This window comes from Mchenga conophoros, linkage group LG14, assembly GCF_057382185.1.
Source record: "Mchenga conophoros isolate Kocher_MC1m ecotype Shallow Benthic linkage group LG14, M_conophoros_male_GT1.1, whole genome shotgun sequence".
Lineage (NCBI taxonomy): Eukaryota > Metazoa > Chordata > Actinopteri > Cichliformes > Cichlidae > Mchenga > Mchenga conophoros.
In genome coordinates this window covers 22,481,400-22,508,421 of record NC_140539.1, presented here as the reverse complement: position 1 = coordinate 22,508,421, position 27,022 = coordinate 22,481,400, and the positions used below count along the sequence as shown (strand labels likewise).

The following is a 27,022-nucleotide window of genomic DNA, read 5'->3' as shown; positions in this document are numbered from 1 at the left end:
TAAAATAAAAATAATTTTTTTTAAAACCAACAGTGCCAGGCCCACTGCCAGAGCTAGGCAGCTGCATTTGTCCTTCATACTGACCATCACTGAGTGACCTCTACCAAACCCGGCCTAAAAAACAACCCATGTTTTCATTCATCTTTAATACCACTCCAGCTGAGGGAGAGGTGTAGTCGCTTACTGAAATCACCTGGTGTAACGTTTGCCTGAACTTAAAACCTGCATTCACAGAGCTGTTAATGTTACACGGTGCAGATTACCTGGCTAGACTAATGCTGTGCCACTTTGCGTGCTTTAATAACCAGAGTAACAAGATAAGAGTCTACAGAGCCATTTTGTTGCCTTGTTATTCATTAAACCTACCAAGGGTCTCGCCTGGATGATGTAAATCTGTTTTTTTTTTTTTCTGTATGGTGTAATCAGTTGGAGGCTCCAGAGATCAAAGTGTGCAGCAACTCTCCAGTCTTATCACTGTCTCACACAATACAGCTTTTTTTTTTTTTTCTTTGCCCCTTATCTTTTTCTCACTGAACACTCTTTACAGCAAATTCCTTGTGTCTCTGTCATTACAGCAGAAAGTCGTGGCACTCCGTGGTACTGGTTGAGAAAGGGCCCTTCTGACAAAGCTGACATAAAACCAGAAGTACACTCACACAAACCCCGAGCCCTGTTCCCTCTGCTCTCATTCTGCATTACCTAAGAGTGTGCAATGTTTGTAATATCACTCCAAGCTTAGTTAAGACCCTCGACCCCCCCACCCCCCTAAAAAGCAGTGTCTGCATGCAAAATACTTTGCTTTCCAATTACAGCATATTTGGCATGACATACCCTGCTCATCACAAAGCTCTGAGCAGTGCTGGGATAAGAAACAACTAAAAAAAAAATCACATCATTACTTGAATTACATAAGGGGACCACCGACCCATGCTGCATGCCCCAGATACGGCACCAACCACTCTTGAGTAGGTACTGTGGCTACCGTCTGGGTCATTAACCCAACGGATACATGTGCAGAAAATCAAATAAATAAGAATAATAATCAAACGTGCATGTTTGCAGTTTGTGTTTCCCAGCAGCGCTAGTGGTCAGACCTTTTTTTTTAATTTATTTATTTTTACTGGCAGTGATGTCAGCTGAGAGGGGTGAACGTGCAGTCATTCACTGCTCATGTACCTGCAAGCTTTCAGGCACACCAGCTGTTGCTCGAACCGGAGCAGTCCAAGTGGCCGGTAGTTATGTGATCCAAAGATGCTATTTAGTGCACGGTGCTGGAGAGCATTTCGCTATCTAGGGGTGTCAACTTGTGCATAAAAGTTATATAACTCCGCTAAAACAGTAGCACAAGTTAGCTTTCGGGCTAACTAGTTTGCTCACACACTCACCTCCGTCTTGGTTATGCGGTGTCGGGCCAACTTCACCACAGCGAAATTGCCCTTTCCTAAAGTGCGCTCGATGTCGTAGAAGCCCACTCGGACCGGACCCCGGATCAGCGGTTTTTGGACACTGTCAGCCATGACCATGCTGTTCTAAAACGGGACTGTTGAGTGGAAGAGTAGTAGGCAGCCAGACGTGCAGGGACACACGAGGGGCAGACTGGGGCTTACTTGAGCAGCTCGAGATAAAGACGAAAGGAAAACAAACCGCCCGCCACCGCCGCTGCTGCCGCCGCCGCCGCTCGAAGCGTGTCCATTAAAATACACAAAGTTGATTTCTGTGTCGCCCTCGGCCGCCTGAACGCCACTGTGGCGACCCTGTCCGCTAGTGTGGCGATACGAAGCTGGCCATTTGCTGAGCCTGCGGGCTGTCACACCACGTTCGTCAGTACAATAGAGCTATAATATTTCAGCTTGAGGCGCCTCTATCAGCGACAGAGCACACGAGTTGACTTGCAAAGAGGCATCATGTTCTCCGGTTGACGTGTATTGACGTCAAAGCCATAGGGGTATTTGTACAGGGGGCGGGGCCACCGAGCCGCTCCACACTTCAGTGCCAATTGGTTGCCAGGACAACCAGACCCACCTCTTACGTCAACCGGTAAAATTGCTATTCTGAAATCTGTTTGCTCGCCTGCCCTTCTTGATTGCACGCATAGGTAACTTTGAAGTTTTTGCCCTGCAGGTGTTTAATAAGCTTTTGTCAGCTGCGAGTGAAAAATGCAGGGGGAGACAGGGGCTAAAAGCGGTCTGAACCGGCCTGAAAGCCTCCAGAGTAAAAAAAGTGAAAAAAAATAAAAAATTTAAGAAGCAATAAAACCATCTATCTATCTATCTATCTATCTATCTATCTATCTATCTATCTATCTATCTATATATAGATAGCTGATTAATCCAGCTATGCAACGTGCATTATTTCTAATCTATAACATTACATAATGGAATATGCAGAGCTCCATATAAAATCAGACATTTTATCAGCCACAAAGAAACTTTTGTCAGCTACATGACAGCACCATCTGTTGGCAAAAGTAGAAAACTGAAGCGAGGCTCCATATTTTCCTTTTCCTCAGTGCTTGACTGATTACGCTCCATGCTTTCAATCAGCTTTAAAGCAGATCCCACCAGTATATCTATATTATTATTAAACAAAGAATGCAGCCAAAATATCTTAACTACACATCAGAAAAAGAAGCAATCTTCATGTCGGAATTACAGCACAGCTCTGCAACTGGCACTGCTTTTCTTCATGTTGTGTAGTGACAGTCAAACGGAGAACAGTGGATTGCTAAGCAGGCAGGCAGAGCAGCGCTCCGAAGGCCTCCGCTGTCAAGCATTGACTTCCTGAATGTAAGAGTTCCAGATGTGCTTTTGGCATTTCCTGTCTAACATTCTCCAAGAACACACTCAGCCTCTCCTTACTGGGCTTGCTACATCTTTCCAAGACACCGATCCAACACCCACTCAGTGCACATTTAGAAAAAAACACAGACATTTGTATATGTAACGTAAAGAGTGATCTTTAAAAATGAACATGGAAATGCACATGCACTGATTAACGTGTGATATATTTTAAACTGGCCTCAAGTTTCTGTCAGATCAGTGGGAAAGTTGAACCTCGTGCACAATCAGGTGGAGTCAGGAAACCGCACAACTTTGAGGTTTATTTTGGCCACAGCAGTTCAGCCATCGGTGTTTCCTCATGTTCTCTGCTGGGCTCTGACATCAGAGACCAAACAGGAAGCCTTACACAGGGATGACACCAAAGTTCAAGTTTAGAGAAAAGGTCAAAAAAGTCCCTGGGTTGGAGTCTCCATCACAGCAGCAAGCCAACAAGCAAACCGTCTCTGTCTTCTGACTCATCATATCCTTTGACATTATTGTAAAAAGAGAAGCTGAGTAGTTTAATGTGCGATTGTTTACAAAATGAGTAACTCTGTGGGTGTGCAATATTGCAGGATTAGGCTAATTGCATAATCTGTTATGTCAGATTCAGCAGTGCTGCTGCACCACCAAGATGACCTGAACTATTAATGCTTCTTTGGTTTCATTAATGCCTCCTAAAACTTCTAAAAACTTTAGTGCTGCTGTAATGTTGCATAATTTATTAGAGCCGAAGGTTTAAACTGAACAAAGGAAATAAGTGGGCACAAATATGTGTTTTTCTTTGAGTTGAAAAAAAAAAACCCCTCAAAGCCCATTCTGTTAGCTTAGTTTAGAGACCTGTGCACACATGACCTGCATCTTTAGCTGCTTGATGAATTGGTCTTACCATTTATTCAGTTAACTTAAAATATAACACAATTTTTAAGGACAGCATTATCAGCAGTCTATCAGATGGCCTGCCCCTTTAGCCTAAATTACTTTAATACAGGATCAAAATTTGCCTTGGAAATTTGTGCATTCTCCCCAGGCGATAAATAGACTAATGCTTTTGATATTCCACTTTAACTTTTCTGTAATATCTTCACCCACTTTTCATTAACCTTATGAAATATTAGAACCTTTATGGCATGATTTGGTTTTATATTTTTGCAGTTTCCAGCCTTTGCATTTCAGTGCATAGCCTGTCATGTAGTAAGTGCCACTATAAGATTAGTGGATTACAGTAAGGGTCTCAACAGCTGTTGGATGGATTATTATGAAATTGTATACACACATTTGTGCCCTCATCAGAATCACTTTGGCAATCCTTCAACTTCTCATCCTTTTCTTTTTCAATCAGATTTGATCGGCTTCAGCTTTATATAGTGTGTGGAACTAGTCTGCAATTTTGGGCATCCATACTACGATGGTGAATATGGAAAACAATGTGTCTACATCTATCAGCATGCTATCACAGTGATTCACGGAGTTAACAGTGCCATTGGTCTGACTGTAACACATTTTTATTAAAACATCAGAAATATAAAGTCATGTGTACGTGAATACCAAGTCATGGACAAAACATTAAGAACCCCTGTTTTATGGAATACACTGATTTGCAGACAGTACATTCTACATGCAGGACTAGAAAATTGAGTGAAACCTGTACAGATATGGCCAAGCTGTTTAGAAATCCTGCACCGCACAGTGTAACTGTAGTCTGTCTGTGGTTGACGGACATTTGCAGACACCGGTGTTATCCATAGATCTCATTTTCCACCCATCCAGTCTGACTGCGGCAGCGCCGGCTTTGAGCTCTGCAGGGCTCGTAAATGTCATTGGTGACAAAGCCGCTCTCATTGTCCACACACGACACATTCTCATAATCGTTGCACAGGGAGTCATGGGACGGAGAACCGGAGTACTTTGTCATGATTTCTGCTGCTATCCTGCTGTCCAGAGCAGTGTGAGGCAGTTTGGTAATGTCACTGTAGGCATAAGGTCCTTGCACAGGGCAAGATGAAGCTGTTGCCAGCACCCACTGTTTTGATCTGCTGGGATAGCTTTCTGTTTCTGTCTTCCTCCTAAATATGAAAGAGGGCCAAAGTTAAAATCAACAGGACATACTCATATAATCAAATGCATTAAAAAAAAATTGTTATAGCTGTCTGTTTTACCTCTTAGCATGCTGTTTGTAGCAAAAGAAACCAACAGCTGCAAACAACAGCAACAGTAGCGCAGGGATAGTCGCATAAAGGATGTAGGAAATGTCGAGGGTGTTGCCAGAGAAAGATACTGTGAACAAAAGAACTTTGCTTGTGACACAGTGGTTTTTCATAGCTTCCCAAAACATACCTCAGAGTATCAAGAATATTTTCTTTCCTTTCTTACCAGAGGATTCAGGTAGTGCTATTTTTATCCTTTCATTACTTTCTGTGGTTGACAGTATGCTTGGAATCAAAGATGGAACTAGAGAAACCAGAAAACAAAATCAACAGGTGCGTGTGAAAGATATTTTAAATGATTCGATTACTCCATGAGATAGAGATATATATATATATATATATATATATATATATATATATATATATCACATAATGTATGATTTCACTAAACTCACCCATAGATAGACTATTACAGCTGACGCATATGATGCATAAGTTCTACTGCAGAGGACAGTTGCATTTTAATTTCTAGAAAATTTAGCAGTTAAAAAAATAGAGTTCTCCAAAGAATCTTCGTGTTTTATCTTTATATGGTTGGTGGCTGGATCCTTGGCTGCTCCAGTCTGCATACCAAATATGCTTAGACAAGATGCTGAACCTCAGGTTGCTCTCCAATGCATTTATCGGAGTAATGTGTGTGAAATTTAGCTAGAAAGGATTTATGAGTAGAAAAAAAGTGCTTTTATGAATATGTTTGCATGGGTGAATGACGCATGTAGTATGTAGCCCATTTACCATGTTTCTCGCAGAAAAGGTGTTTAAAAGAGGTCACAAGCATGTATAAATTTTCTTTAGCCTTTTATGTGTTTATGAAGACTGTAGTAATACCCAAAAGAATGAGGCTGCAGATATAAGCAATGAGAAGGGTGGCTGAGCTCTCCCTTAAAGTAATGGTGAAGAGCTTGGTTATTCAAAATGGATTTGGAGTAGAGCTGCTGCTCCTCCACATTGAAAGGAGCCAGTCGAAGTGGTTCAGGCATCTGATTAGGATGCTTCCTGCAGGTGTTGGGTGTCTCAAAGGACAATAAACAAAATGTAATCGAACATACAGAATATTATGTATAATATAAAAATTTTCATGCGATCACATTACATGGAATACATGGTTGTTTTCAGAATGCACAGTACACAGCAGACGTTGTATCACGTTCTAATATTAGCATTTCTAAGCTGACAAGTACCTGCATGTGCTGTGTTTCTGTCCTCAGTAAATACTGGTACTTTTTCTGCAGAACAGGGAAATAAATTAGTGTTATTCAGAGGAAGAAAGCAATACATGGGTGAGACTACTAAAGGCTGCTTTATGGAAAGAAATGAGTCATTTTTTCCCCTCTTTTCATGTAATCAGCTATATTTTAATGTCGGTTGTAAGAAAACATACCATTAAAACTCTTTCTGTTTAGTTTTAGCTGCTGGCAGCAGTGGATACATTGTAGCAGCGATCCCTAGACAATAAAATTCTAGTTTTGTAGATTTAGGAACTAAAAAAACAACCAAGAGTACCAAATTTTAACATTTTCCAGCACTCTTAAGCCAGCTAGATCACTGGTATGTGTGAGGCATACCAGCTCACCTTCTGCGTATTTGCAGACAAAGTTGTTCTTGGAGCTGCAGTTTTCATCATTCCACTGGAACAGGAAACGACCCTCAGGTGTTTCAGAGGGCTGGTGATACAAAACTACGCACATTTCCTTACCGCACGATGGCTCGTCCCAGTGCCAGTTCCTGCAACAAATAAGATTCACAAGTTTAGACTATATATTAATTTTCTTTCATTCTTTTGCTTGACTGCTGACAGAGACAGATGACTATTCTTACTCACCCCTATGGGCAATTTACAATCACCAATTACAAACCTCATTAAACTGCACGTGTTTGGTCTGCGAGAGAAACCTATGGTACCTCAAGAGAATGGACTCAGATATAACGAGAGCGTGCAAGCTTCACTGGTGGATGCTGGATTCAAACACAGGACCCACTTACTGTGTGGCAGCAATGCTAACCACCACACCACCGTGCTGTCCTGAGCTCAAACAGTGTGTCATTTATTTCTATCTTAATCCCAAATTCTTGCAAAGGACATTAGACATTCCTTCACTCCCACACAAACATCACCTAATCCAATATTTTTTCTGAGTCATCATTGAATACAGCCTTTTTCCACTTCCATCTGCAGCACACTGTCTCGGGGGCCACTCTTACTGTTTTCACAGATGCAGCTTAAACATTTACACAGATGAAAAATATATTTTAAAACAAAGAGGAAAAACCTGAACTTAGCCTTGCTTCCATCCAGCCAGTAATACTGCGAGGGGCAACCTGGGCTTGACGTCCCGACGCTGTAACGTTGCGGGTTGCGACGGAGCCCGATCCAGAAGTCGCCATCTCTATTGGTCAGCTTTTGTATGTACCTCTCTATCAGTTGCTGCTCACTTTCCGTCTCGATGCTTAGCAGCTCGCCTCCGTCCAACCTGCAGGCCTGTCTGGCATCCTCAAAGGTCAGCCTTCGCCTGCTGTCGTGGATGTAGGACGCCTTGTAACACGGACGCTGTGTCCCGCTCCGGCATATTCTTTGCCCTGGACGCCAACCGGGAGCATTGAGGATAAAACAAGATGATAAATGCAGGGTTTTTGTTTTCTGAACCCTTCCTGTGGTATCTGTGTGGCAGGAAGATTTTAAGCTGCTTACAGTGTCACAGACAAAAAATAGGAACCAGAATGTTTGGGTTGCATTGCCAAATTCTTTCCACTGCAATGGTACAGATGGTACTGATATTTATACCTTTACTTTCAAGGGCTTAAAAAAGGGGTTTTTTTCTACATCAGTCTCACTCCAGTAAAAATAATTTTACTCTCATTTTTTCACATTTCAAAATTTGCTGTCTCAACCCTCTGTATGTCCAGACTCAGTTTTAATCACTGTTTTTCTGACTTCCACATCCATCAAACTAAGTGTGTCAGGCTGGTACAGGATATTTTGTCATGGGAGAGAGCAGGGCAACCATATCAAAGCAGTCATCAGAATAATGTTTTTCTAGGTTTTCTAGATTTTTAATTAGTTTATGCGCACTTTATCCTATTGCATCTGATGAAAAGAATGAAGAAATATGAGACCATGACAGGCTAAAAAACCTCCCTTGTTTCCATTTTCTTATACTAAAATGCACAATTGAATTTGTTGTGTTCTGATTGCCTATACATTCCCAAGAACAATCGAAAACACGTGGCTGTGTTTCGCTGCAGTGCGAGGTTGTTGAAGTTTGCTAAAATTAAACTAATGAATAAACAATTTTAGTAAAACTGAAGTAAAACTAAGAACCAAACTTTAAAAAAGGGTAAAATCTGAATTAAATGACATTGTGTGCTGATAAAATTGCCACTAGGTGTGAATGGTTGTCTGTCCCTGTGTGTTGGCCCTGCGACAGACTGGCGACCTGTCCAGGGTGTACCCGCCTTTCGCCCTATGACAGCTGGGATAGGCTCCAGCGCCCCCCGCGACCCTGAAAAGGATAAGCGGAAGCGAATGGATGGATGGATGGACATCATATGCACTAATCAGAACCTTCATTAGGCACTACAGTCATTAAAGGATGGACATGGTCACCAACAGTTAGGTAGACTGTGGCATTTAAACAACACTGAGTTGGTACAAAGGGACCCAGAGTGAGTCAAGAAAATGTCCCCCACACCTTTACACCAGCACCACAAGCCTGACCCACTGATACAAGGCAGAATGGATCCTTTCCTGCTGTTTACACCAAATCCTGACCCTGCAAACCAAATGTCACAGCACAAATCAAGACTCATCAGACCAGGCGATGTTTTTATAATCTTGCAAACCCCATGCAAACTTCAGCTTCCATTGCTTTTCTTAGGCAGCAGTGGCACCTGGTGTGGTCTTTTGCTGCTGCCCATCATCTTCAAGGCTTTGATATACTGTGTGTTCAGCTATGCTCTTCTGCATATCTTGCTTGTAAGGAGTTGGTATTTGAGTTACTGTTGTTTTCCTATCAAATCAAAGCAGTCTGGCTAGTCTCCTTTGATCACTGGCATTATTTAACCAGGAAATCCCTTGAGATTAATATCTCTTTCAAGGGAAACATGACCAAGATCTCAACGTCTGCCCAGACGAGAAGTAAGCCAAACAACGCCAGAGTGACTGAGAGAAGTGCAAAAAGTGTTGCAACTGTCCCAGTCTCTTCAGCTTTTCACAATCAATTGATCCTAGTTAGCTACTTGCTGCACGTCGCTTACGCTAGCCTGTGAGAGACAAGGGATCAAACCATGGGCTAGAAATACCTTCAGACTGGCTCGCAGCGGAGACTGTGAGGGGAAAAACTACAATACTGCATACGGATTTACATTATGTTGGCGTAGTTATGGCTATTGTTGTGATTAGGCCTATAGTTAGCAGCATTATTGTATCCTTTTAGTCCTACTGATGCGCTATAGTACAGTTAAAGGTGTTAAATTATAATTCTTCCTCATATTAAATGAGTTCGCCCACCTAATCGCATGCTGCTGTGCTGTGAGTTTGACTGCTGTCTGTTTATGATTATAGCACACACACACACACACACACACACACACACACACACACACACACACACACACACACACACACCGAGGACAAGTTTTCCAGCGGTTCTGGTTTAAGCCCGTTAACTTAAACATTAACAACAACAACAACAACACAAATACAACTCATGGTCTTGTCATTCAGATATTATCGAAGCTTTCTCAGCGAAAAACAAAACAAAAACAACAAAACTCGTACAACTCGGAAATAAAACTACTATACGTTTTTTTTAAGGGAGTTTTCCCCACTTCGAAGGAAATTCTTACCATTAAGTTTAGAAGTGGAGCCAGGCTGGAACAAAACGGCGATAACAGTGCCAAACAGCTTCATAAAATCCATCTCTACATGTTCACCTAGTGTGCTGGAATCGTAAATAAGGTGTAAACTAGGGAGTTGGGATATGAGCTTGAGCTTCAGACCTCCGTGGTAAACACAGTGATGACACAGAGGGAGCAGCAGAATAGTCTATTCAGCCTAAAAGTGGGTCGTCTTGCTGAAGGCGTGCATATGCCGTCTGCTGAGGCGGAAAAAAGAAAAAAAAAAAACCAGGAGGGAGAGACAGAGGCCGATTTTTGAAAAAAAAAAGAAAAGAAAAAGAAAAAAGTACATATGTCGCAAGAAAAAATAGAGTTTGTGTTCTTTTTAGCTGTAATCACTGAGGTATAAGTCCGCGCAGTTCTTAATCAACAATGCAGAGTCCCATTTCATATATACTGATGCCATGATAGGATGAATAGAGTTCTTTGTGCATATCATGCGCGTTGTATTAAAACTGTTAATGAGCATCTTTCATTCTTTCTGGCTGAGTGCCATGTCCAGGGAAAAACAGCTCAGAGGAGGAAAAAACAGGTTTACTTCAAAATGTTGTGTTGCTCGTTAAAAGTAGAATTCAATTTTTCATTGTGTCTTTCTGATAAACAAGTTGATCTGATATTATGCTGCTTTTTGTATTTTATTTATTTAAAAACATACTGATCACAACTAAAAGAAATGCGTCAGTAAGTAATACGTTTAGAGGAAAATGATTTAGACCACACTGTGAAAACAACATTTAAAGAGAGATAAACAGTAAGGACACGAAGTAAGATTATTACAGAGTAAAAGATAAAGTGGAATTGGGTGGAAGAGAGCGAGGGATTGCCCATAAAACAGGAAAACAGGCAGTGGAGGAAGAGGAAAGTATTTTTTTTTTAGACCCGCACTTCCTGTTCATTGCTTTGGTCTGGTTTCCTTAATTTTCAGAGTAGAAATGACTGAGGTTAGACTGTCTGGATCAGTCATGAGTTATAAAATGGAAATAAATCAAATTTCAACGTCAGCTCCACCAGATATTTTTCTTTCTGGCCAAATTATTTCATCACTATTCTAAATGAATGTGAAGTCAGTAGTCATTTCCAGGGTGGGGGTCTTTCTCTGATCAAGAGGAACTGAGTGGACTGAATTATATGCACTGGCCTTTGCAGCCATAAAACCAACTGAAGACTGCATACATAGTCACCCATCTGTTTGCTATCTTCACTTGTCAGTGTGCAATCAGATCACAAGACAAGTGCCCAATCTGCACCTGCATCAGGTGAGTCCTTGCATCAAGAAGCATATCTGGACATGCTTTTTGATGTTTTCTTAAGAATATTTTGATAATGCCCCCCATTTTGTCTTATTTTAATTTCACAAGTATTTGTTAACGTTAACATATGACGCACAATGTACCTGCTTCCCAACACAAAATCCTCTAAATTGCACCTCTAAAGTCCCACGTTTGGTAAATATTTCAGGTAAATCCCATCATAACTTTTTAGATAATTGTACATAAAAAAACTGCACATTTCAACCTAAGTCGTAGTAACATAATGGCATATTTCCACTACAGTTCTCTTATTGGAAACATATACAAACACACATAAAGAAAACAGTTTATCTGTATGGATGGATGGATAGGAAAAATATAGGAAAAATAGAAAGCCCCTCTTCTTAGGACTTCCAGACTAATTTCCAGAGTGTATCCATCAAAGGCTTGTACTTGCTTGCACTGTAATGCTGATGAGTTAAGATTATTTTGGTGGAGATATACAGAAAGAATCAAACACATTTTTAAGACATAAAGACACTCACATAGACTCACAACACAGATGTTGGCTTCAGCCTGTGGTCTTGCATGTCCTCTAATAACAGCTATCAACACATGACCTTGGAAGTGGAGTAAAAATACCATTCTGTGGAGAGCTGAGAGAGGACAGATAATCATAGGTTAGTAAGGCATGTGGTCTGCTACCTGGGATCAAGCAGTCTCACTGGCTGTCTCTTTGTTGGTGACACAGCTGTGTCGGTCATGTGGGTATCTCTAGAGAGACTGAGCCTCTGGACTGATTTCCTCTCCTTCATTTTGGTCTTTTGCTGCCTGTGCAGTAAATTTGATTATTGGCTGGTGAAGGCAAACGTTTGTCATGTGATGAAGAGCTGTGACTGTGTGTTATAAACCCTGCCACTGTTGAGCCTCTCCTCACATCATCATTGAGTTTATTATCGGGCAACAGGCTCAAATCTTATTTGCTCAGCACAGGAATGCAACGTGGATAACTTCATGTGAGGACTCAAATGCTAGACTGTAAACCAGAATTGTTATTTTGCAAGCAACCCCTTCAGGATTATTGCAGAGACACTGGCAGATTCATCTTTTAAGTTTGGAAACGTGAAAATAATATAGGAGGGACTATTTTAGTAGCAAAGCTGCATAAAATACAACTTACAACTACAACACCTCGAGCTCAGGATCCACCTTAAATCCATCATCATGTTAGGCGATACTAAGCCTATTTCAAAGTGCCAATTATATCCATACAATACAATAAATAGACCTATGGATTTCACTGCTTTGCACAGCTCGTAATAAGCAAGACAAACATAATGAATCCACTAATGTAAACTTCATTAAAAAAAATTGTACCTGAATTTTTCATGTATCGCTTTATTGGATATTTATTCGAACTTTCTGAGTGACTCTGCTGGAGTGGAAGTTGTGTCACTTGGTTTGAACTCTTCAGCTCTGGCAAATCACGAGTTGTAACCCAGACCCAACAACAACAAAGCATTTGAACTCTGTCTAATTTTGCCCAGCAGATGACACCAAACCACACAGAAGTAAGGTTAAGCAGCCACTCCCATTCATGGTTTAAACTGTTTAAGTGTCCAGAAAGTAATGACTCACATCAACTCAGGTATTCAGCTTTTTTTCTTTACTTTGGATACCAAACTTAAAATAGAAAATATTATCCTTACTTACCAACTACACTCATTTTTTTTCTTCCAACTATTTACTTTTAAGCCTGTAAACTAACACAGTCATGTTTTAATCTTTACTTATGGAAATATTTCAAAAGTAAGACCCATTTTAATATTTAACCTCCTAAGACCCAAACTCTTTCATGGCATGCATTTTTAATTTCTCTTTGATATTTGGGATGATTGGAACCTGATGAAGGTAAAAACAAAGAATTGCCAGATTTTTTTTTTTTTACCTGATTTTTGTTTGTAAGAAAAATGAGAGCCACATATGAGGATTCATTTAAAATTTCGATAGAACAGTGGCAGTATAATGTCCTTGTAAGGGGATATCAGGCCCTTGTAGAGCAAGATTTAGTATTTTGGTCTAAATAACCCCAAATGTGATGTCCACATATGTGGACGCAGGGTCCTAGAAGGTTAAAGACACAGACTATTTTACATGCTTTTGTCTCTTAACATCTAGATTACTACAATGACTGTTTTACTTCCTAACCTACTGAATGACTGCAGACTATACAGAACTCAGGTGCCATGATTTGAACTTGAGCAAAGTGATGGGATCACATCAGTATGCATTGGAATCGATTTTAAGATTGTACTGATTATTTTTGCAGCACCACTTCCTACCTTGACTGAAAACTAAGTCTTTAATTTGAATGGTCTTTTTTATCGCATACATTTCTTACTTGCGTTTCATTTACCTGATCTCGTAGAGCAGTTTGTGATCTGAAAAAGGTCCATATTTATTATTATTTATGAAAAAAGATTTATTTATGTAAATAATTATATTTTCTTGTACGTTACAAAAAAGTAACACATTACAGAAAAGTTAAAGAAAACTTTTACATTTATTTGGTAGAACTGGATTTAATGCGGCATTAACATGTGGTTAAACTTGAGAGTTGTGGGTTTCTAGTAACAAACCATCAGCCATTCCTGAAATCACTTATTTGTTGCAGAGGATTTTTTTTTATGTAGAACAAATGCTTTTACTTTTGTTTACTTTAAGTACAGTTCAGCAATAATATTAATTATATATATATATATTAGGGGTGCAACGATATTCGTATCGATATTGAACCATTCGATACAGTGCTTTCGGTTCGGTACGCATATGTATCGAACAATACAACATTTGTAATTTATTTTATCAATTTTCCTTCTGACGATGCTGTCTGTGTGGAGCGCTCAGTGAATCTGTGTTCGACTACTCCGCCTAGGCTGCACTGTCGAGCGCAGATCCACTGAGCGCTCCACACAGACAGCATCGTCAGAAGGAAGAGCACAGGGCAAGCTAGCGAGACAGAAGTTAAGCTCTCCTTGCAACAGGCAAATTGACCCTCATTCAGATCTGGCGTTTGGAATTATTTTGGTTTTCATGTGACATATGACCCTGAAGGTAAGCGAGTCATGGACTAAAGTAAAACAGTATGTTGGATGTGCCACGCAATGCTCAATTACATTGGTGTGAACTAGTGTGTTAGCGCAGTTAGCTCGTTAACGTGTTGGCCGTCTAGCCCCATGCACGGAGTGATCGGCGGTAGCTCGTTAACGGAGATTTGCCGTGTTGTGGCGTTAAGGTCATTTCAACGAGATTAACCTGAAAGCACTAGTGGGAACACAACGAATATGACTGCACATTTACACCGACATCATCCTAGTGCAAAGACCAAAACAACAAGCATGCTACTAACTTTAGCCGAGTCATTTAGACAGCTGTTAGCACATGATTCTCCTTATGCTGCTGAGAATATAGCCCAGAAGAAGCGGATAGTATAGCTTTTATTTTGGAAAGAGACATTTCTCTGTAATAAACTCTCTTTTCCAAAGATGAGTGATTCCTCAATCAGATACAAGGCTCGCAATATCGCTAGCCCGACGTCCCGGAGCTAGCGATTTTTTCAGTCGGGCTACCAAAATCTATCTCTTCCCTGCCCGTCGGGCTATTGTAGGAAAAATATATGTCAATGCTTTTGCATTCTTTCAGAAATGTAGCTGGGTAATTATGTCATTGGCATCGGTGAGCCACTGTCAATATGTGACATATTGAAGTCGCGTTTGAATTTGCGCTTGTTTTTTTGCTTTCACTTTGCAATCGTGCGAACTGTGTATAGAGAGCGACAGCACTGATCTGTGAGTGATGATAATTTGTGCACCAATTCCTCTGACATCGTCTTATTAATCGTTAGCTTACTATGCAAACATGACAAGTGAAATCTCCCGCAGCTTAAACATGTGAGAGGTTAGCTTATGTGAGTGCGTGTGTAAAAGCAGCAGGATATATATTTCAGTTCTGCTGAGCCAAATAAGACAGGTCAGGGTGAAGAAGTGACAGCCAAAGAAAAGCTTACCACAAAACGGAGAAGTTATGACAAATCAGACTATAAGGCAAATAGAAAGTGCAGCTTTATGGTTTCATGGACAAAAGAATTTCTGTGGCTGCAATATGACGAGCTATATAACCAGGGCTGCACATAAGTGGTCCGCAGGTGCGCATTCGCTGTCAAAATAAAAAACGCGCACAAGGGTTAGGGTTAAATTTAAAAACTGTACTTTTGAGTTAAAATATATATTTATAATTTTAATAAATGACAAATTAAAAATGCATGAACATTTTTTTTGTATCGAAAAAATATCGAACCGTGACACCAAAGTATCGAACCGAACCGTGAATTTTGTGTATCGTTGCACCCCTAATATATATATATATATAATTATATATATATATATATATATATATATATATAATTTTTTTTTTTTTTTTTTTTTTTTTTTTTTTTTTCTAGTGGGATCACTGCTTTGGTAGTTTTACTCATCCTTCTTCTTCTGCCACTTGATGTGAGTAACCAACACAATATCTGTTACCATCAAAAGCAACTGAAACCCATTCAGGATTTGTTTTACAGTGTAAGATGATTACAGCATTATGTCATAGGAGCAATTATCTGTGTATTTATTACAAGTTGTCAAAATAAATAAAAAATGAACCCTCTCCAACAACGAAGCATTACAAATGTTATTAAACATACAAGTTTCTCAGTTTCTTGTCCAAGTGATATTCTATATTCCCACCCAGAGGGGTTATCTGTAACAGTGGGGATTTTCTCTGCAGTACATGTCTGCAGAGTACAGTACCAATTTCTCACAAGCTTCCCAGCGTATCTTCTTTCCTCCAAATCTAAATCCTTGCCTTCTCTTGTGCCCTGGTTTTATACTTTTCTAGTGTGATTATATGTCAGTAACCATTATAGTTCTTGTTGAAAGGAGCCAGTAAAGCTGCACACAAATCCTTGTTGGAGCTCACTGTCATGATAATCCTGTGTGGTCTGTGAAACATACCCTGCTAAAGATGGTGACACTACAGTTGATTTCAGCCCCTGTTCTGGGAGCAATGTATTGATGCATCAGGCAAGTTAATTTCACAGTAAAATTCACATATTTTTACAGTAGTAGTGCTTCTGTTAAGCTTATTAAATGAAATAGGTTTGATACCTAATCTTAGTCTTTATAAAGATAAACATTAAGTATTAAGATAAACTATTAAATATTAAGATTAAGCCACACATGTCCAGTGTTTGAGACATTGGTGGCTAAAGCTGACCCATTAACCTCTGGACATGTGACCATCATGTTCTCTGTTTTCTGTATATTATTATAGGGGCTTTACCTTGCAATATAAAATGTGCTGAGGCAACTGTTGTTGTAATTTGGTGCTATATAAATAAAACGGATTTGAACTGAATCATTCTACTTGCATAATTCACTGATTTCATTTATTTATTTATTTATTTCACACTTGGTACAACAATTCAAACAAACCAACCACACTTTCTATCAAAAAGTACTACAACCATGTGTGCAGTCAAGGTCATTGCAGGAAAAAAATATAACAATACAAGGACTAAGGAGTGGAAGAATGGCCTGTGAATTTTTTCTAAACAAGTTTCCTCTGAGGTAAAAATCAGGACAGAGTGACACTGGATAGAGTGACAAATGTTTTCTTTCACCTTGGGCTCTTTAGCAGAACACTAAGCTAATTTTCTTCTATATTACTAGTGAACAATGGGTGTTCTCAGTAGAGTTGTAACAGTTATGGCCTATAGGTATCTAGTCTATAGGCAATGCAGTTCTATCAAGATTGAAATAAGTCTGACATGCAAGGGGAACTAACAGCAAGTTTTTAATAGGCTGTTGTGGCAAGATCACCTCTCAAGCATTCATTGTGCATAATTCTCAAGAGATAAAGCCACTCTTGAAGCATGTATGTTTAGTCTTTTTGTTTTTTTGCTTTTGCTTTTGAAATCTGATTCTTGAATTATTTGCAAGTCGATGGAGGATCTCAGTTATTAAATTTATGCATTGGCCTGGGTTCTGCTTTGTAAAATGCATTTGCTCTGCATGTGTTTCAGGCATTTTTTTATTAGAAACATTAGCTGCAATATGATAATGAAAAACCTGCAGGTCTTCAGTAATGTTGCCTGATTTTTGTAAGAAGTTATAGTGAAAAATTAAGTAAGGGAGAAAAGTGTCCGTGGCTCACTTTGTCTGAAGTCAGTTGAAAAGTTCAACAACCAAATATGCACACTGCATCAAGGTTTAAACCTCACTTGCCTCATTGCAGGAAGGTGCGACAGCCGACAGCTATATTTAACTTCTGTTCTTTGATAATGATTTCTGATGGAAGAAACCCGAAACAACAGTTGCAGCTAACCTGCGGGAGCTGTGTCACACAAGTCCCAGTACACAAAGATAGGGGAAAGTGTGTGTGTGTGTGTGTGTGTGTGTGTAGGGGTCTAAAATTAGACAAAGGGAGGGCTACTGAGTCACGCAACTGTGGTATGTATCCTGAATACTATATAAGCCATATATCTCAAATACTGTGACAAGCACCTGCTCAGGTATCACCAAGGTAAGACCCTCTTCTGGTTGTTGCATAGGTCTCTTCCTAAAATAAAGAATTATATGCAGTACTGTGAAAAAGGATTCAGTCAATTGTCATTTTTTTAAAATACAGTAATGTGGAAATGGGAAATTGGTGCAATGATACATCTATTGTTAAGTAGTCTTAAAGAATAGTTCTTCAGGCTTCTTGAAGCTCAAAGCTTTTCTTTGGATGGTGGTTGCCTTTTGGTCAGCTCCATGTCAAGATGCCACTGATTTTCAGTCCAGTTCTTGTGTAAATTGGCAAACATCCTTTTCGCCCCATTTCCTTCCTTGAGAATGGTTTCTTGACAGCCAGAATTCGACTGAGACCATTTCTGACGAGGCTTCAGTGAACAGTAGATGAATTCGCTAAAGGGCCAGATGCATCTCTCAGGTCCCATGTCAGGTCATTGCTGTATTTATCTAATTTCTTAAGGACATTATTTTCAGATTTTGTTCATGTGCTGTAGATAGTTTTTTAGGCCTACCACTTCTTCTTTTGTCCTCCTCTGTTTTTTTAAGGACTGCATACTGTGATATACCAGGCATGATACAATTTAAAATTGGCTCTCTGATAGGTTATCTACTATTATCATAGGTCAGTGAAATTAAAAGAAAACCCCCCCAGAAAACTGTTCAAGACCACTTAAAAAGAAATTACAAAAGCGTCTGGCTTCTCTAAAGAAATGAAGTGTGGCTCCGGACCTTTCCACATGATTGTAGACCTTATTATAAACATTGGAATCATCTAGTAGAAAAACAGCAACTTATTTACACATTTTTCACATAAAATAATAAAAATAACTGTTGCTACTGTTGTTTTACTCCTTTTACAGGAACTGCCATTATGGCTCTTTACCGTTGTCTCCCCCTGCTGGTGATGCTTTTGCAGCCTGTTCGGTGCCTCTATAACTGCTCCTCTGAATATCAAAGGACCCCAGGTACTTTTTGTGTGACTTTCAACAAATAAAATATCAGTGCTATTAAGAAAACAAAAATAATGCTCTTTTTAAAACTTTTTGACCAAATTTGGTAGATATTTATTTAGCTGTACAAGATTTAGGCTTTAAACATGGCAGCCACTAAATCATAATCATTTAACCTTTTAATTAAAAAAAAAAAATCACATTATTAATATATAAAATTAAACAACTATTTAACTCCCAGGGTTTTTAAAATTTCTTTCTTTCGCAGAAAACTCAGACCTAATGGTTCAATGTGGCACCAGCAAGATTACCCTGGACATCAACCTATGCACAGTTCAGTGGGCTGGCTTCAATGCCACAGAGCTAGCACTGAATGGGCAGTACAGTAATACAGCGTGCCAGGGCTCTGTGGACACCAGTGTGAACCCTCCGGTCGTCCATTTCCAGCTTCCTGTCAACCAGAGTCAGGATAACTCCTGTCGCCAGTCTCTGCAGGTTATTGGATATTGGAGAATGGAGAGATTGGCAAAAAATGACACATATCTGGAAAATGGAGCTGCCAGATGTTAGATATCTGGCTGCTTTTTGGGAAACTGTTTAGCAGCATATATGAACCACAATCGTATCTCTTTCTATCTTTCTTAGGTTGTAGATGAAAATCCAGACCCTTCAGGTCCCTTCAGCAGCTTCTCGAGTATCCAGGCAGTTATTGTTACAGGATACATTAACACACCTAGATCTGACCAGGGGCTGATCAGCTACTCCACAGATCTCTATTACCACTTCTCCTGCCGATATCCACTGCAATACCTTTTGAACAATACACAGATTACAGCGTGAGGAACCAGATATACTTACTCCAGAGATGTGTTTCTTATTGCGCATTTATACAGCAAATCTAAAAGTTACCATATGTTTCTCTGTCTTTTTTTGCATGTTTTCAATTATTTTTCTAGCTCCTCAGTCTCTGTGGCAACCAGCAACAATAATGGGACCTTCATCGATTCACTCAAAATGAGTGTTTTTAACGTAGGTATAAATTATCAGTCAGCTCATGAGGACACAAATCAGATGTGTTTCTAATGACTTGGTTTACTCTGACACTCTTTTTCTAGGACTCTAACTATAACTATCCGTTAGTGGTGCCTCCACCAGGACTTGAGCTGCGAACCAAGTTATATGTGGAGGTCAAGGCTGATAATCTGACACAAAAGTAAGTAAATGCCTTTCGGATGCTCATAACGAACTCATCAGACTTCATTCCTGTTGATTCAGTATTGTCTTTTTTTTTAGTTTCAATTTACTCTTGGATCGTTGTTTTGCTACTCCAACTCCTTACAATATGCCACAGAGCGTGCAGTATGACTTCTTCACTGGGTAAGAAAGCGCACACTAGCACAGTGTAACTGTACATTAAGATATTTTCATGTCTCTAATAAAAAAAAAAACCACTTTCCACCAGCTGCAATATAGCTAACAGGACGACTGTGACGAGCAATGGCGTCTCCACGGTTGCCCGGTTTAACTTTGAGGCCTTCCGCTTTGTTCAGCACCATGACCAGGCAAAGTCCAGCATCTATGTGCACTGCATGCTGAGACTCTGTGAGCCTAGCAAATGTCAACAAATTCAGGTAATTTCAAGTAAGTTGAAAAGTCAAGAATGAGCGCATTCTTTGAAACAGCAGATAAAGTCATGGTAGAGAAAAGATACCACAGACAATATTTAATAATATATAATATATATTACTTAATGGTTTTATAGAACTTGGCAGGAAAGAGATTGTTATTTCCACCAGCAACACTTTGTGGTTCACAGTTGGGCCACTAAATCCCTGGGGCTGTAGGCTCATCCCTATCTTAACATGTATATTATAAATCCATAGTTTCCACATGTTTTGTGTTAAACATTTTCAGAATTGTGCTAATAACAGAAGAAAAAGGTCTTTGGTTCCTTTTGGTAAAGAAAGCAGCGAATCAACTACCATTTCAGTCGGACCTCTTTACATGGCTAAAGGTTTGAAACATATTTTTATTCTTTTCTTGCGATTTTCCAAGAATACTTAAGTTACAAAGTTTCTCACTTTCCGTTTTTCTTTTACTTTATTAAAGACTCTCCCAATGCAGAAGACAGTGAGTATACTTTAGTTAGACTCATAAATACATCTTAATATTGTTTCATAATTCAAAAAGCAAACTTAATTCATCTCTTCTTGTGTGCATCAGGTAATACCGTGACTTCAGGCAGCGATGGCCATAACATGACAGGCCTGACTATGCGCCTGCTGTCCTGCTGGGTCTTGGTGGCTGGTTTGTTCTGAAGCTGTTTAATTGCACTGGACTGACAGATCAACCAGCCAATTCTCTTTGCATTGTCACCTTGTACAATGCTGAAGCTGCATAGTGCTGTAGATTGTGAGGTAAAATCTGATAATGTTGTAGTTTTCATCCTATTAAATATAATTTTGTATCCATACTTAGTTGTCAGTTGTGAAGGGAAAGTCAAACTTGAACTGTAAAGCAATTAAAAAACAAGTAATTCTGATATTTTATGGCAATAGAAATAAATTTTGATTATACTTGTCTACAAGATGTTTTTTCTGTAAGATGTCTTCTATAGAATCTCAACTGCTTATAAGCAAATAAAGTATATGCTTTAAATAAACACAAACAAACAAAGAAACTCAGAGACTCTGTGACTGACATGCAATAATTAATTGACAGAAAGAAAGGGTCATTTGTACAGTGTCATGAATACCTTTACTCTCAAAAGACAGCGATATATATATACATATATATACATATATATACATATTGACAATTCCTCACCGGGTCACATACAGAATGAGACAAATGCATCAAATTCACACTTTCAGACATATTTACAACATACTCACTGAGCTGCTACAATGGCAACAAACAAACAAATAAATGAAAAGGAATACAGATTTCTGTAGTCACTGCATTGACTGCATAATGTCCTGAATCAGAGCTGAGAGCTTAACTGAGAAGTCCTCCCGCAAAGAGCCACTTTGGAGTGTAAATGAAGAAGAAGTCGCGCTAGAGGCTCTTGGGACCCCAAGCTCCTTTTCCAGCCCTGTGAACAGCCTTTCCATTCGAGCTTGAAGCACTTGGACCTCCACGGATGCATTTTGGCAGAACTGCTCTATGCTACCTCTCACTTCTGCTGTATGAGGTTGTGCAGATTGTAGCACTGCAGAAAGCTGTACTTTCAGGGCCTCCACTCTGTTCTGTGCCTCCTCTTTAAGTGAACTCACTTCCTGTCCCAACTTGGAGCTCATTTCCAGCCATACATTTGATGTGCTTGGCTCTTCTTCACGATCACTAGTCTGTTTCAGATGTTCAATCACTCCACTTGCTTTGGTATAAAAGTCACTGATGGTGTTAGCAAACTTAAAACTGCTGTGCTCCAGGGATTGGCTGATTAACTCGAAGGCTTCCTGATACAGAGACGGACTGGCCTCCTCCTGAGCCTCAGCTGTTTCTAAAGCCTGTAGATAGAGACCCAGCTGGCTGCACAGATCTTGGCTGTTGCTACTAAGAGAGCCTTGGAGCTGCTGAGTCAGGGGAGTTAAGCGTTCTCTCATGCTGGCCAGGCGGGAACTGAGATGCGCCGAAGATGGGGACAGCCTCTCTCGCAGCTCCACCAGCTCTTGACGCAGACGGATGCGCAGGCGCTCCGACTCCATGGCGAGCTTGCGCTGCATTTCCTCTGCCACAGGGTTGTCATCATGTTCTTGGTTGTAAAGTGCACTGCTGTCTATGCTGCTCTTGTAAACCTTTCTGCAGAAATCAAGAAAGAAGAACTGAATTATAACGTGTGAAGACAGGTTATATGCTACAAAATAGTAATAAGCAAGTATTTATATTTGCATATGTCTTTAGACACTGAAGATATGGTCGTTCATGAAGACAACTTACTGCAAATCTTTTGTGAGGTCTGCCTTGCCATGAGCTTGGTTGGTCTTTCCATCAGACCACGTTGGCTCTCTGCTGTCACTGTGTAGTGGGTATCCTATAGTTTTAAAAAAAAAGCATAAATCTACATAAATAAAGAATCACATGGCAAAATGAAGAAAAAGGAGGAAAGGAGGAGATAAACATACCTGAAGTTGTCAGGAAGGACACAGCAAAGATTACAACTTTTAAATGCATGTTCATCTTTCTGTAGAAGGACAGATGATAGAAAAATATTAGAATTTTACCCTCAAAACATATAACTATAAGAACGTTTCAATATATTCTTCTCCCAGTACAAAAATAAGCACATTATGCATGTAAGTATGTCTTTACCTGAGTATCAGGGGTGTGTGGACTGACTGCTCATCTCATCTGACTTATAAAGTCCTTGTTATCAGAGCAGCTGCCCCAACTCTGCTTATGTCAACAGTCAACACGTGGAGGGTCACACTGATGATAGAATTTTACTACCTTTGGAATTTTGAGTGAAAAAAAGCCTAAAGTAAGTTAGAAACACACCTTGCACGGAAGAAATGGCCTTCACGTCTGCAAATGCTTGAAAGTGTATTACACTTGTAACCCTAATATCCAGCAAAGCCTAACTCCACTAGTGAAAAGAAAAAATAAAGAGTCTGACTGTACTGAACTCATTCTCGTTCTCATTTGATTTGATACCACAATAGCTTCTGGTCTCAGACACTCATTTCAATACAGTGTGGGATGCAATTTGCATACTATAGTTGGATTTATAGCAGAAAAATGTAAGTAAGATGTGTATGCTATAGGTTGTGGCTACCTTGTGATTGAGAAGCCATTATTTCAAGTAACAAAGGTGTAGCCTGGCCTATTTATGGCAGCGTTTTGTACCTTTGCCCCTTCTACACTGTCACGGGAGATGACTGATAACATTTGGAGCACCTAAAAGCAGCTTTCAAGATTATACTTAAAGAAGTCTGATGTTCATTTTATGAATTACATGAAAACCTTTTCACCCAAGCTAGCTAGTGCTAGTTTCCAGCTGTACCTTAGCGTTTGCATGCAAAGTTTAGACAGGATCTCTTGTTTCAGTCCATCTACCCCCTTTTGTAAAAACATTTTCACTCCTGGCTACAACCCCCAGCAAGAAAAGGGTAATTATCAAAATGCAAAAACAAAGCCTACAAACCCAGTGGGTAAGTTTACACTGCACAAGAGGCAGCTAGCTCAAAGTTCACATTATAATGAACTAGTTCAGATTGCATGACTACATGTTGTTTAATGAAAGGAGAGCACAGGGGTGTGCTGGAGTTTGAGTCTGAGAAGCCACCGACCGCCTAGCACTATTTGGCACATTCTCCCTGTGCTAGCATGGGTTCTTCCAGGTACTCAGGCTTCCTCCCAGAATTCAAATACATGCATGTGATAAACAACCTCTTTTTGTGACACTTTTTTTTAGATTCACTTCACAGGAGGCTGAGCTGCAGATGCCAAAAATGAGGACATGACCAGGATGAGTCTATCACAGACTGACAGACAAAGTTAGAGAGGCAAGGTTGAGATGGTTGGCACAGATGATGTGCAAATGAAGAATAGTGGATATTTTAGATGAAGAATTTGCTCTTTGCTTAGTACCTCTTTCATTCTTTTGTTCTAAAAGGCCTTAAAATGTCTTTGTCCTTACCTCCATGCTAAAAAGCAAAAAAAAGAAGAAATCTGTGCAAGAGGTAAATGTCAGTCTATAGTTCATGGAAAGGTCTCATTCCTCCCAAGTGTGGACATTTTACCTTGAATTCTTGCAGGGGTTTGGATTTATTAGGGTGACCCAAACAAGTTTAACAATGTTATTTGCAGACACATGTGAACTTTGGCCTGATTTCTGTCTTTTTACGTCAAAAGCTCATTTTACAAGAACCCAGACTACGTGAATATTTGCACTGAGTAGCTTGTTTGACTTGCAGTCAAGGTTATGGCTTTTTATGCATCATTCCCGACGAAAAGTTGTTTGTTGTGTGTTTTGTAGTCTTTAAATTGTGTAACAGTTCAACGAAATGCGTTTTGGACCAGCTCACCAAGCTTTAGTTTATCATGGATTGCTTTGGATGCTTGACAGAGAAGAGTTTACTCATCAGTGTTTGTGCTGCTTGTAAGAACAGAAAAAAACAACTCATGTAAACAGCGCGGAGGTCCTTTTAAACTTTTGAGTTGCTTTTGCTTTTTATATTTTTATGCTGCTGGTAATAAAATCTGTGATATTATTTAGCAGTTCTTTGTTGGCTATGTTTACTGTTTTTTGGTAAGTGAAATGTGCAGGCTTTTCCCACCAGTGACACGCGTATGTGGGTGAAAGTTGAACGCTGCTCGGTTAGATAAATTGCGAGTAGTCATCAGAAGATCATAGTTCATGGCTACCCTAGTGGAATATCTAGGTTATTCGTATGATCTAAAGTCCAGTATCTATTTCACTACAAAAACAGCACAGAGTGAGAAAGACTTTGGTTACTGTACACAACAATGGACCTGTTGGCTCCTCTTTGCACTGAAGAGTTTGAGCATATGTGACTCTTGTCACACGTATATGGTGAGCTGAGGGCACATGGATGTATAACCACGAGTTTATATTTCTAGAAAATGATGATATTGTTTAACATTACATAAAATTGCATGGAAATAACTCGTCAGATCATTACACTTTATATAACAACAACCTGGATTACTGATGATCAATGGGCAGTTTAATCAGTTCACAGATAAAAGTGGCATTTGTTGATGCAAATGATCTGTCGCTTTTGAGCCACACAGACCTTGACCTTAGTTTCATTCCACTTTCAGCTAATTTGCAGCAGCTATCAGAAAGTAAACACACACGGACAACGCAGCATTTGACAGGTTTGTGAGACTGGTTCATCGGCAGGTGAAGCTAAAGCTTGCACAATGACAGACTCTTGATCTGATCAGTTATCCATACCATACTTGTCATACTATGTGAATTTAAAAGTTGCCTCTGTGAATGGGAATGGTATTTGAGAACTGGTTGCAAGCTAAAAAGATTCTGGAAATAACAGGATTCTGGATTCTCTGTTCCTTTTATCAGTGCTGGTGTGTTTTTCTGACAGTCTCACGTCACAAAACAATGACGTGAAACTCCGAGCAGTGGAGCTTTTGTACAACCCAGTTTCTGGGAAGCCTTTATTCTTCTGTGTTTCCATGCTGTTTTTAACTCAGAGATAATGAAGCTGCATTGACCCTGAAAACCCATGTAGACTTACATTTTTTCAGGAATCAATAAGGAAATCAATAAAGAATTTGACCTGTAAGCAGAATCTGCAGTGGCATTTCTATACAAAAATCTTATTGATATCCTCTCTTAGATGAGACGCACCTCATTCTCAGTAGACTCCTCTAAAGCAAAGCTGCGTTGTTGTACCTCAGGAGCCAAATCATTAATCAGTATCATGGTAGCATTGAGAAGAACAAAAGCAGTAATGTGATCAGGCAGCATCAGTCTGTTTTTCTTTGCTGCTTTCCACCAGTGACCAGTCACTCCACTCTTACTGTCACCTTACCTTACTGGCCTTATAAATTTTTCAGCAAGTCATTGAAAGTTATGCAGATTAACTAGCACACTACTTACCTTGCATCTCTGTGGGTTTGCAGCATCTCTAGAAGTACTTTCCAGTCTATGATGAAAACAAGGATCATGGATTAAATTATTCATTTTTTCCTTCCACAGTCTGGAATAGAGTTGGGATTAATGTTCATCTGGTTTTTACTTCAATGGTGGACATATTAACAATGCAGCAAACTTGCAAATGCTTGGGGTTAGCTTCTCTGCGGTGGCTGTTTGCTTCTGTGCTGCTAACTGTGACTCGTGGAAACAACTTCAGTGGACATAACCAGGAGAGACCACGCTGTCAGCCAGGTAGGCTGTTTTGAGTGCATAATAAAGTGGCATTATTCTGGAAAACATTGCAACAACGCAAAAATAAAGAGAATAAAGAAAAATGGATGGCAAAAGATTTGTTTTATAGTGTGTGTGTGTGTGTGTGTGACACGATGTTATTGTTTCTATTAGGTTTCTACTGCCCACTGGGGAGCCCTACTCCAGTCCCCTGTCCTAAAGGAACATATGGTCCACATGCTGGCGCTGTGTCCATGGACAGCTGCTTGAAGTGTCCTGCCCATCACTACTGCCCTAGACCCGGCTTGTATTCCCCACTTTCCTGTGGTCCAGTGGCTCAGCAGCCTGTGCCTGGCCAGGACACTTGCATCTGTCCAGAAGAAGGACAGAGTTTTCAGGTGTTGTTCACTGGCTTGTTTTGTTGAAGTGTT

The 27,022-nt window shown here is 39.8% G+C and overlaps 4 protein-coding genes across 5 annotated transcripts in view; 1 reads left to right on the top strand and 3 right to left on the bottom strand.

The window, feature by feature from the left end:
* sik2b (salt-inducible kinase 2b) overlaps nt 1-2,017 on the bottom strand; it is a 52,632-nt gene extending 50,615 nt beyond the window's left edge. The window contains exon 1 of one of the 2 annotated variants that reach the window (XM_085243415.1): nt 1,386-2,017. In XM_085243415.1, coding sequence (XP_085099541.1) covers nt 1,386-1,523 — 138 coding nt within the window. In that variant the 5' untranslated portion in view covers nt 1,524-2,017. The remainder of the gene's footprint in view (nt 1-1,385) is intronic. The other variant, XM_085243414.1, reaches the window with a different exon arrangement.
* A 2,289-nt stretch (nt 2,018-4,306) lies between these two features.
* On the bottom strand, nt 4,307-10,251 carry laynb (layilin b). Its single transcript, XM_085243413.1, has 7 exons — nt 9,872-10,251; nt 7,297-7,603; nt 6,600-6,751; nt 6,208-6,252; nt 5,193-5,270; nt 4,979-5,096; nt 4,307-4,885 (listed from the first exon to the last, which is right to left on the bottom strand). Exons 1-7 carry the CDS (start codon nt 9,942-9,944, stop codon nt 4,558-4,560), a joined length of 1,101 nt encoding a protein of 366 aa, XP_085099539.1. The 5' UTR covers nt 9,945-10,251; the 3' UTR covers nt 4,307-4,557.
* A 3,918-nt stretch (nt 10,252-14,169) lies between these two features.
* Nucleotides 14,170-21,409, top strand: LOC146559710 (zona pellucida-like domain-containing protein 1). The gene is made up of 11 exons (XM_085243410.1): nt 14,170-14,286; nt 18,647-18,751; nt 19,005-19,231; nt 19,382-19,572; nt 19,693-19,765; nt 19,852-19,949; nt 20,030-20,113; nt 20,199-20,367; nt 20,651-20,750; nt 20,846-20,866; nt 20,960-21,409. Exons 2-11 carry the CDS (start codon nt 18,658-18,660, stop codon nt 21,052-21,054), a joined length of 1,152 nt encoding a protein of 383 aa, XP_085099536.1. The 5' UTR covers nt 14,170-14,286; nt 18,647-18,657; the 3' UTR covers nt 21,055-21,409.
* LOC146559709 (uncharacterized) lies at nt 20,772-23,046 on the bottom strand. Its single transcript, XM_085243412.1, has 3 exons — nt 22,861-23,046; nt 22,676-22,769; nt 20,772-22,537 (listed from the first exon to the last, which is right to left on the bottom strand). Exons 1-3 carry the CDS (start codon nt 22,913-22,915, stop codon nt 21,691-21,693), a joined length of 996 nt encoding a protein of 331 aa, XP_085099538.1. The 5' UTR covers nt 22,916-23,046; the 3' UTR covers nt 20,772-21,690.
* Between the last annotated feature and the right edge of the window lie 3,976 nt (nt 23,047-27,022).

What these genes read in the sequence shown, in the direction of transcription:
- laynb (XM_085243413.1), bottom strand. Translation starts at nt 9,944, where the DNA reads ATGGATTTTATGAAGCTGTTTGGCACTGTTATCGCCGTTTTGTTCCAG. An exon ending in CTCCACTTCTAAACTTAATG is followed by an intron (nt 7,604 to 9,871) that starts GTAAGAATTTCC and finishes GTTGGCGTCCAG; the next exon opens with GGCAAAGAATATGCCGGAGC. An exon ending in TACAAACAGCATGCTAAGAG is followed by an intron (nt 4,886 to 4,978) that starts GTAAAACAGACA and finishes TTTCATATTTAG; the next exon opens with GAGGAAGACAGAAACAGAAA.
- LOC146559710 (XM_085243410.1), top strand. Translation starts at nt 18,658, where the DNA reads ATGGCTCTTTACCGTTGTCTCCCCCTGCTGGTGATGCTTTTGCAGCCT. An exon ending in TCAAAATGAGTGTTTTTAAC is followed by an intron (nt 19,766 to 19,851) that starts GTAGGTATAAAT and finishes CTCTTTTTCTAG; the next exon opens with GACTCTAACTATAACTATCC. An exon ending in CAGTATGACTTCTTCACTGG is followed by an intron (nt 20,114 to 20,198) that starts GTAAGAAAGCGC and finishes ACTTTCCACCAG; the next exon opens with CTGCAATATAGCTAACAGGA.
- LOC146559709 (XM_085243412.1), bottom strand. Translation starts at nt 22,915, where the DNA reads ATGAACATGCATTTAAAAGTTGTAATCTTTGCTGTGTCCTTCCTGACA. An exon ending in GTCCTTCCTGACAACTTCAG is followed by an intron (nt 22,770 to 22,860) that starts GTATGTTTATCT and finishes TTAAAACTATAG; the next exon opens with GATACCCACTACACAGTGAC. An exon ending in GACCTCACAAAAGATTTGCA is followed by an intron (nt 22,538 to 22,675) that starts GTAAGTTGTCTT and finishes TGATTTCTGCAG; the next exon opens with AAAGGTTTACAAGAGCAGCA.